This window comes from Argentina anserina, chromosome 4 (assembly GCF_933775445.1).
Source record: "Argentina anserina chromosome 4, drPotAnse1.1, whole genome shotgun sequence".
Taxonomy (NCBI): Eukaryota; Viridiplantae; Streptophyta; class Magnoliopsida; order Rosales; family Rosaceae; genus Argentina; species Argentina anserina.
Window position 1 is genome coordinate 12,525,537 of NC_065875.1, and position 10,696 is coordinate 12,536,232.

General features: G+C 35.1%; 1 protein-coding gene across 1 annotated transcript; it reads left to right on the forward strand.

Annotated features, from left to right (window-relative positions):
* Positions 1–7,428: 7,428 nt before the first annotated feature.
* On the forward strand, positions 7,429–10,094 carry LOC126790481 (serine hydroxymethyltransferase 4). Its single transcript, XM_050516727.1, has 4 exons — positions 7,429–8,157; positions 8,801–9,191; positions 9,305–9,406; positions 9,596–10,094. Exons 1-4 carry the CDS (start codon positions 7,480–7,482, stop codon positions 9,838–9,840), a joined length of 1,416 nt encoding a protein of 471 aa, XP_050372684.1. The 5' UTR covers positions 7,429–7,479; the 3' UTR covers positions 9,841–10,094.
* Positions 10,095–10,696: the final 602 nt, after the last annotated feature.

The following is a 10,696-nucleotide window of genomic DNA, read 5'->3' on the forward strand; positions in this document are numbered from 1 at the left end:
TGAGAGAGAGAATATGAGCATGTGCATTTGTGCGTGGTGGGGTTTTGACAGCCTCACTCACTCACTGTGAGTTGACACATGAGCTCCGTTCTTCCTTTGATATTCATAAAACGAAGACGGCAACATATTAGGATATGTCAGTACAACTTGATTATTGTTAAAATCTCATCTCATATCTATTGTATTCTTCATTATATCACCGATGTTTTTAAAATAAATAGAATCGTCATTAGAGTTGTATTTTTTATTAATTGATACTTTATTGAGTACTTATTTGTATATATCTTTGATATTATGTCAGGTCTTTATAATCAAGGATTTATGTTTTATGTCTCATTTGTATTCGACAGTTTCATTAATGAATGTTTGAGAGTAACCGCACTAGTCGGAAATTCAAAAAACAAAAGTGTGAAACTGGAAGCCGCATGCAGTGGTCTTGCATGGTAACTTAAAAGGAGTAATTATCTAGCATCTTTCTCACCTAAATTTAAAGTAAAAACATGTAATCATAGTAATGATGATATGAAGCGTGAAAGAGGTGAATGGCACGTAAAATAATTCGTATAGCTTCCGGCCAGAGCTTTCATATGGTGAAAATAGCTATGTGTGAACGGCGCTTAACTGACACAATGAAAGCCAACGATGGTAAAGAATTTAGGATCTTCAACATCACGAATTACTGTAATGAGTACGAACAATTAATAAGGATGATGATCATCTATCTAGCTACTAACTACGTACTAATTTAGTCAAATTAATAAGATAGAAAATGTGAATTAGTGGGTTGTTGATTTTGACATCTCTCTTTTTCAGTTTTCAAACTTAGGTGATCAGGTAAGCTAGGGTTTGACATTTGTTGAAGTTTTAATTAGAGTTCTGAGAGGATTAACTAGTAGTATTAGATATCTTTGTGTCATGAAATTTTTCGCCCTACGCGCGCTCATCGTATAACATTCATCCAATTAGCTAATTAGTAGTTAGTAAATGAGAATTGGAAAGTAGTTTGGTATGTATAGATGATGACCTGGTGAATTGGTCTATGAACTTGTACAATGGAAGAGGTTTTGATTAGTTGGTCTTCTTCTCCCAAACCCTAATTAGTAATTATTAAGAAATGTCCCAGTAATACTTCCATTTGTATTGCTTCTATTAGATATCATTTCTTCTCAAAGTTGAAGGAAGGGGTCAGTTTTCTTTAGGTACTCGTCATAACGATGATGTCGAAAGCTTAACAAGCCAAAATTGCTTCCCATACACGATTGATGCGCTCAGATTCATAACTACTTCGTTTGAATTCTACCTTAATCAACATATCCAACTTCCAAGCATCTGTAGCTAATTTAGGTGCCAAACCATTGAAGAATATTTTCACTAGTATGATCCCTCTTTTCTTCTTTAAACAAATTTAACACATACAATCACGAGACTAAAGCAGGCAACGTCGTCAAAATTGCACATTATGCGGCTCCTAATTTTGAGCGCTCTGTAAGTTGGTTTAGGCATTCTATTGCGGTTGATATCATGTGGTATTTCCTTTAATATTTTTAACGGTTTAAAATGATCTCTCATGCTGAAAATATAATCAACTACAGTATTTCTAGGTCAGAGATAATCCAAGCCGAGATATTTTCTAAACAACTTTCTCCCCACTGGCATCAAATATAAATTGATATTTAAACTTCAATTAACGTAGGTGAGATTCGAACATAATTACTAGGGTTATCACTAATCACACGTAAGTTCTTACATACACGACCGCTTGTTATTATCGAAAATATATTTATTACAATCTCGCAGTCTCACATTTTTATAGAATTTATAGTAAACAAATGGTAGATGCAGAGTAGGTAACCTTGTTTAGTAATACGAACGTGTTTAAGTCACTTAATAACACTATTCCTGTTTTCATGGAGTTTTATTAATGTCCTCCATGATGCCTGATTTTCCATGGTTGGTGAACTTGTGGCTAAATTTAATATTACCAAATCACAATCCTCCACTTGTTTGCTACAAAAAATTGTCAAGAGAAATATTCTCGCACATAAATTAGATCTAGTCTCATGATTAGGGCACCCCATGACTAGTTTTAAAGTGCATCACTCACAGCCACGATACGACACGACGTACACAAGTTGCTTGTGGGGGTTTGGTATGAGTGCGAAAATGACCAAGTTGCCCATCACCACCAACCCAGAATCACAAAAGCAGAGCTTTCAACCGTTTTTTTTTCCTAATAAGAAAGGGTTTGTGACCGCTAACTCCCACCACTCACCAACTTCCTACAATATGACGTGCTCATTACTTCATTTCATTCCTTTCTTTCCAATTTGTTCTTGGTTCTACTTAGCTACATCTCTGGCGTCCATTAATGTTACAAGTACTAAAACTTAATGAAGAAAACAAATTTACCGACTACTTTCTATTTGCACACTCTTCTAAACTCATGTTTTGTGTCCAGTTGTTTAATTATTATTTAACTATGAGTTGAGAAAAGACACATGACATGAATTTAGAAGGGTTGACACAAGATTGACAAATAAATGGTGGTCAGCAAATTTGTTTTCCTAAATAAAAGTACGATATAAGCTAGATGATGTTTGAAAATCCACTTGTATTAAATTTGGATTTGGAAGCTGATATATCCTACTAGAAACGAAAGGAAAAAAAAAACTACAATTTGTGAGTATGAAGTTCAAACAACGATTGTAACAAATTTTGAAAACTGAATCTGATGTGGAGCTACTCTAAGACCAACAGTGCCATGTAACACTTCAAGTTCCAAGTTTGGGTTATATATGCATTTCATCCTTTTAGCATAGTTTAATTGAATTAAAGTTGAGTTAATTGCATATGGTGACACCCCCTAAATTTTGTCCTTTGCTCCTACACTGTACTGAATGATGTTATAATATACAATGGGCATAAGTATATTTTAAGTTTTTAATATTAAAATAAATTAAAAAAATCAGAATTCAATTGAAAAAATAAATTAAAACTTTTTTAACAATTTCCTAATCACTTAACCGGCAATGTGATTAGTCGCATAAGCAGACTATTTTCTTCACTAATACTTACGATACAAAATCATGTTTGTCATTTAACAAAATTCCTAAGTGACAGAATATTTGCTATTCGTCATATTAGTACTTATGTGACGAGGCTTACACGATGAAACTTAAGCGATGAAACATTCGTCTCGTAAGTACGTATGGGACGAATATTTGCTCTTACGAGAATAAATCTTTATGTCTCTTAAGTTTTGTTTTCCACTAGTGACTAGTCCCTCAATTCAAAAGCAAATCAACAATATTCTTTTTAATAAAGTACGGGGTAAGATATGTGATGAAGTCGAGAACTCTAAATATTATATTCTTGTTGATGAAGATATAGACACGTCCGGTAAGGAAAAAAATGACAATCATCTTGAGATTGGTCAATTCGCAAGGTTTAATTCGAGATTGATTTTTATGATTGTGAGTGTTCCCAATACTACCTCACAAATCCTTAGAACTGAGAACTCAAAAGTGCTTACTATATACAATCTTCAAGTGAGAAACATGAGAGGTTAACGATATTTTAAATCCCGGCAACTCCTTAAAAGCCGTGGATGCAATCACATAAAGCAACTTTTGATGGCTGAAACAGGCCAAATAGGACATCCATTTGGCGAGATCAAGATCATTCAGTGAAAAATGAACCCCAAAACTGGTCAAGTAGCTCCCATGTTGTGTATCATATATTCATTTCTCACCATTTCGGTGAAAATTCATTCATTGCAGTTGTTGAGCTTGTATGATAGGACCATGTGGGAGTTGACAGTAAGATATTGAAATGGAATTAATGAATATGAAGTTGAAGGAAAAAAATACAGCTTTTGTTGATGAAAGAATACATTACTTATCTTTCAGACGACGTCCATTTGGGTCTTTCAAGTGTGAAGAAAAGCTTAAGTGTGAAAAACAACGATGATATAACAAGAAACGAGGCGATGGGTCTATTCATTATTGTCACCTAATAATAGATTTACAAAGTCACTTCTTCAAGAATAAGAGAAAGAAGGTTGGGAGGATTTGGTAAGAGAAGTGGATTTTTTTTGTGAAAAACATGATCTTGATATGCCTGATTTGATTGTTTATTACAAATTTGTTACATGTCGTGATTGCCAACAATGAAATTTCATTTCAATTGAACATCATTACCATATGTACACAATGTTTGGATTGTTTGAGTGAGTTGAATAGAAGATTCTTATACCAAGCATCAGATCAATTTCATTATTATTAGTTCAACCTTGGATCCTCATGATAACTTCAAGAGTTTTAAACCTGAAAATGTTTGCAATCTTACCAAGAACTTGTATCTTGGATATTTTGATGATGATGAGATGCTTACTCTTCAATCAGAGTGTGCATATTATGAGAAAGATATGTGATAATTTGTTTATTTTTTAGGATTAAATACTTGTGATACTTTATACTTTACACTTAAAACAGTTTTGTCATTTGATTTTCAAATTAAATTGGTATATCTTTAAACTCACATTTATCAATAGTTTTTATCTATTTCGTTAGTTGACCGTTAAAAAAAATCTGTTAAATTTTTTAAATGGTTGAAATACCCCCAATTCAAATCAATTTATTTTATTCTAATTCTTTAGCTTTTCCTTCTCCTTTTTTTGTTTGTTTTGTTTTCCTTAATCTTTTTTTTGGTGCATCAAATATAAATTATAACAATGTTATCAACACAAAATATCACACTTATATGTATATATATACATATATATATATATGATATGACAAATAGAAAATGCTATCAAAATAATAATGTCAAATTTTTCAATAGTGCTTCATTTGAAAAAACAATTCTCCTTGTGCCAACCTATACAGAGAAAAAGTATGCATACAAGTGTTAGAGAAAAAATAAGGAAAAATAAAATTGATTTCTAATGAGGATATTTTAGTCATTTTAACGTCAAATATTTGGCATGTCAATGAAATAACAGATTAATTTAACGGAATAGACAAATTTGTCGATGATATAGAGCTCGAGAATATACTAATTAAAGTTGAAACCCAAGGGATAAAACTATTTTTAGGTGTAAAGTATAAGATATCACAAGTATCTAATCCTAATTTTTACTATCCTTGTTTTTATGGCAACAATTGAAAGGACATTTTCAACTATAAACATTATAAAGAATAAACTTAGAAATGTTGAGGTTGCATGCTTGGTTAAAGCATTTTCAAATATGAACATTACAAAATTGTTGAATCGAATCCCCTTCTGGTCATCAATGGAATGATGAGGGAATTAAACTGGTGTATCACCAAGATTTGTGAGGGATTTAGGCACATTTACTCACCCGGAATGAATTTCATCATGAATAGGTGGCTAAATGAATGAGTGACGAAATAGAATTAGTAGAGAGATTTTGAATTCCATTATGCGTTTACTTACCGTCAATGGTCTAAATATCGCTTATCGGTATCGTATCGGTCGAGGGATAAAACGATATATAGGAGATATATCGGGGATATATCGATATATATCGGTTTTATCGGATTTGCTTATTTTCAATAAAATTTATAAAATTATACTTCAATATGTACCAAAATAAACTAAAAAACGGTACTAAGTAAATTAAAGAAAATAAATATTTAATTTTGTGACAATTAAAGTACACGAACGACATCTAATAATAAAAATAGGTATTTAAGAATGATTATTTAGACTTTAAATTCATCATATATATTTAAAATATATATAAATTAAAAATATATATGAAAAAATGAAAAAAAAATATATATAAGATTTTCAAAAAAAGAGAGGAAATAAATATTAAAAAATTAAACAAAAATTGAAAGAAAAATATATATGAAAAAATGAAAAAAATATATAAGATTTAAAAAAAAGAGAGGATATAAATATTAAAAAATTAAACAAAAATTGAAAGAAAAAAAAATCAAAGTTTGACCGATATGCCCTTATTGTATCGGATTCGAAATATTGGCGATATATCCGATATTTCGAACACTGCTTACCGTATAGAATTTGATTTAGGAATTGAACTAATTCTAGTTTGATTACTAAAGTAACCTTAAAATGTAGTTATACATTTCAGTCATTCTCATTGCAAACTGTCATATATATATATATTGATATAGATGATTTTCTCTATTTTGTCATATTGATGATCTTAATTGATAGAGAAGTTATGTGAAACTAACGAGTTAACTGATACTATATATATATATATATATATATTATAATCATGAGGTTACATATTAACATCTAACTTCCTACATGCAACTCTCTTGTGCCAAAATTTGTCAAAATTATTTTTGTATTATGACTATGTTTTAAGTTAAGGAAGACACAAGGGTTAGACAATAACAATAAAAACATATTCATCATCTAGTTTGAAAAATTTACCATATTAATAGAGGGTATCATCGGAATAAATATATCGATTCATAATGTTTTAATCCCACCCACCTCTCATTTTGGATTTTTAAATCTGAATTGTTAAAAATTAAATTCCGGATGAAGAAGTGTGACCCACATTTACGACAATTCCATCTTCTGTAAGTAAACGATGAAATTCTCTAAAACCATAATCATTCCCTCACTTTTCCATTCTATTCCTATTAAGTAAAGTGCCCTGAACTCTCACCTCACCACCATTCACTATCTCATCGAATTATGAGGATATACATTAAAACCCCAATCTTTCTTCATCATGTCATTCATGTGTTGTTTATTATTGTATACAATTAAGTTTCTTTTTTTATTTGGATATGGTGTTTGACTCAATGTTTTAGTTTTATTTCACTAAATGGGATGAGATTGGATTGAGTTTCTAGCAAGTTTGATTCAAATTATGGTTTTTGATTTTTAAATTTATGTGTTGTATGATATGGGCATAGCTCATTGAACCTGGTGTTGAATCTCCAAGATATCTCAGACATGAACTTGGATACTTAGACTGAATAACTAGTCAAAAATTTTACACAGAAATCAACTCGCGCCGAACTGATGTACCGAGTAATCCGATATCATGTATTTTCAATTTAATTTTCGGTGTTGATTTTCAGTCGAATACGAGTTTGGGCCAAACCCAATCCATCCCAATCTATGCCCACCCCTAGAAGTTGGAGTAGTGTAAGCTTTTTCTTTCTTTCTTTTGTTAATGCCTTCTCTAACTAACACACAAACAGAACTAATTCCCAACTGATGCATATACAACGCTGTGATATAGAATTAGAACGGTATACAGTTCCTAGAGATCCCAAATAATAAAGAAAAGAAATCCACATCTGACACCAACCACCGAAAAAATCACAAGGACACAATAGTACTTTCGCATAAAAGAGTGAGTGTTATAAAGCCAGAAATACCAGTTTGCCACCACCACACCCACAACTCACTTCTCCTTCCTCCTCTTCTTCTTCCTCCCCATTTCTCTCTCTATCTCCAACAATGGAGGCCGTAGACGCCTGGGGAAACACCAACCTGGAGACCGTGGATCCCGAAATCCACGACCTAATCGAGAAGGAGAAGCGGCGCCAGTGCCGCGGCATCGAGCTCATCGCCTCCGAGAATTTCACCTCCTTCGCCGTCATCGAGGCCCTCGGTTCCGCCCTCACCAACAAATACTCCGAGGGCATGCCCGGAAACCGCTACTACGGCGGCAACGAGTTCATCGACGAGATCGAGAACCTCTGCCGCGCACGCGCCCTCAAGGCGTTTCACCTCGACGCGTCCCAGTGGGGCGTCAACGTCCAGCCCTACTCCGGCTCCCCCGCCAACTTCGCCGCCTACACCGCCGTCCTCAACCCCCACGACCGCATCATGGGCCTCGACCTCCCCTCCGGCGGCCACCTCACCCACGGCTACTACACCTCCGGCGGGAAGAAGATCTCGGCGACTTCGATCTACTTCGAGTCGCTGCCGTACAAGGTGAACTCCACCACTGGTTACATTGACTATGATAAGCTTGAGGAGAAGGCCTTGGATTTCAGGCCGAGGTTGATCATTTGCGGCGGGAGTGCTTATCCTAGGGACTGGGACTATGCTAGGTTTAGGGCTGTGGCGGATAAGTGCGGTGCGCTTTTGCTCTGTGACATGGCTCATATCAGTGGCCTTGTTTGTGCTCAGGTGCGTGTTTTTTTTTATCACTTTCCTTTGTGTTTGTGGTTAGATCTAATGTGTTTTTATTGAGATCTGGTTTGGTTAAGTTGGTGTGCATTGTTTGAGAACAAGTTGTTGAATTGTTAGATTAAATTATGTAAAGGTTGTAAATTGTTCATGCTGCTATGATCGCAGAGTTGATGTCTGGCACTTTGTAATGACTACTAGGATGCAGATGGAAATGGGCTAAATTAACATGGTGTTGTTCTAGATGAAGTGAATGTAGGGAGTGAGTTTTATATCTAGTTGATTGAGTCTGGGGTAGATCTGGAGTGACATGCACGTTTAGCTGTTTGGTGATGCTTGCCTGCACAATTTGTGGATCTTATGTATGCTGCTGGTCGTTTTCTTAAATCTGTCTTCTTTTCTTGCCGAGTTGTTTTAATGATTAAGAATTGGTTTTATTTATATATATGTCATTAAGATAGCATGTGCCAGATCGTTTTAATAAAACTGTTTTGATTCTGAAGTGAATCTCGTAATAATTGTCCTTGTATTTGTGCCCACTTGGTGTCGGTGTTTGCAATTCAGTTTTGGAATATTCTGTGTTTGGTACTGTCAACTAGATCATGGCAGTAGGACTGTGTTCTTACTCTGTTTTTGTGTATAGGAAGCTGCGAATCCATTTGAGTTCTGTGACATTGTCACAACCACAACTCACAAGAGCTTGAGGGGACCTAGGGCTGGTATGATCTTTTACAGGAAGGGGCCTAAGCCACCAAAGAAGGGTCAGCCAGAGGGTGCAGAATATGATTTTGAAGACAAGATCAACTTTTCTGTTTTCCCCTCGCTTCAGGGTGGTCCTCATAATCACCAGATTGGCGCTCTTGCTGTTGCTCTTAAGCAGGCCATGACACCGGGTTTCAAAGCATATGCTCAACAGGTCAAGGCCAATGCTGTTGCTCTCGGAAAGTATCTGATGAGCAAGGATTACAAGCTTGTCACAGGAGGAACCGAGAACCATCTTGTACTGTGGGATCTCAGGCCTCTTGGTTTGACTGGTAATATTCTAAATTTCTAATTTGCTCAATCTGTTATTCTTATAGTGGCAATTATTTTCCTGTTGCTCTTTTATTTTGTAATATAATTGTAACTCCTTTATGATGTTCTTCAGGCAACAAGGTTGAGAAGCTTTGTGACCTAGCCAACATTACTGTGAACAAGAATGCTGTTTTTGGTGACAGCAGTGCCCTGGCTCCTGGAGGAGTAAGAATTGGTAAGAACCGCTCTACTAATTGACTTTTCCATTCTGGTTAGTATTATTTGATGGAAAGGAGACTACTTTTTTTATATGCACACCATGGTTTTAAAGGAATTTCTTGGGGTGGGGGTTGCACCGGATTGAGTGCAAATTAGATTTTATTGCTTTACTGGTTCTGACTTGAGTTTATTGGCTGTATAACAGGTACTCCGGCCATGACTTCAAGAGGTTTGGTTGAGAAGGACTTTGAGAAGATTGGTGAGTTCCTTCACAGAGCTGTAACCCTCACCTTGAAGATTCAGAAGGAATTCGGAAAGCTACTGAAAGACTTCAACAAGGGGTTGGTGAACAACAAGGAAATTGAAGAACTCAAGGCTGATGTTGAGAAGTTCTCTGCCTCATTTGACATGCCTGGCTTCCAGATGTCTCAAATGAAGTACAAGGATTGATCAGGTTAACCAAGAATCCAATATTTTCAATATTGTGATAAAATATATAGGGCCCTTGAAATTAAGGCACCTCACAATATAATGTCTGTTGGAAAAGGAAAAAAAGAAAAAGCTTGGTCATGCTTTCGGTGCTGTAGGTCAGCTCTCTTTTGTTTTGGTTCCCATCTAATGGTTTTCCATTTTCTCCTTTGTATTTGCTCTTGTTGCTCCCACAAATAAACCATGAATATTATTGTTTTATTAAATTTTAGATAGTGAAATGAGTAAATTTTTTGTGTTAGCATGTTCCAGTTCTGGTTGAGTAAAAATAGTATGTTTACAGGTGATTTTCATACCCGTACAGTTAAGTTAATACACGGTATGAACCAATTTCATTGTCTTGGTAGAATTCCAATAAAAGAAACCTATCTAGCATGTTTTGGAAGAATTCCTTTCCAATAGCAATTATGGTGATTAATATTGCTGAATCCACCTACTCTAGTATGAAATAAGGTGGCTTCCGACTCAATCTTCCCCAATATTTGGGTAATAAGTGGCTATCAAATTAATGGTCAACTTGTCAAAGCTGGTATGGGGGCATTTGTTGGAGATAGTTGGTAAGGCGGTGAAGGTGGGTAGTGTGGAGATTGGAGGGTGAGACGTTGAGAGCATTACAAAAAATGACTGTAAAATTGGTTGGTATGAGCCAACTACAAGCATTTTCAGATTCAAAGGCTATATCAGGTTTTAGCCTATGTGCTACTCCATTGCACGTTCTTGGATACACCTTAGGTAATTTGCTGCGTAGCTGCTTGATATCATCAATAAGCTCCTCATTTGCTAGCAAACTGATCATTGCTGATTTTCTGTGTCACTG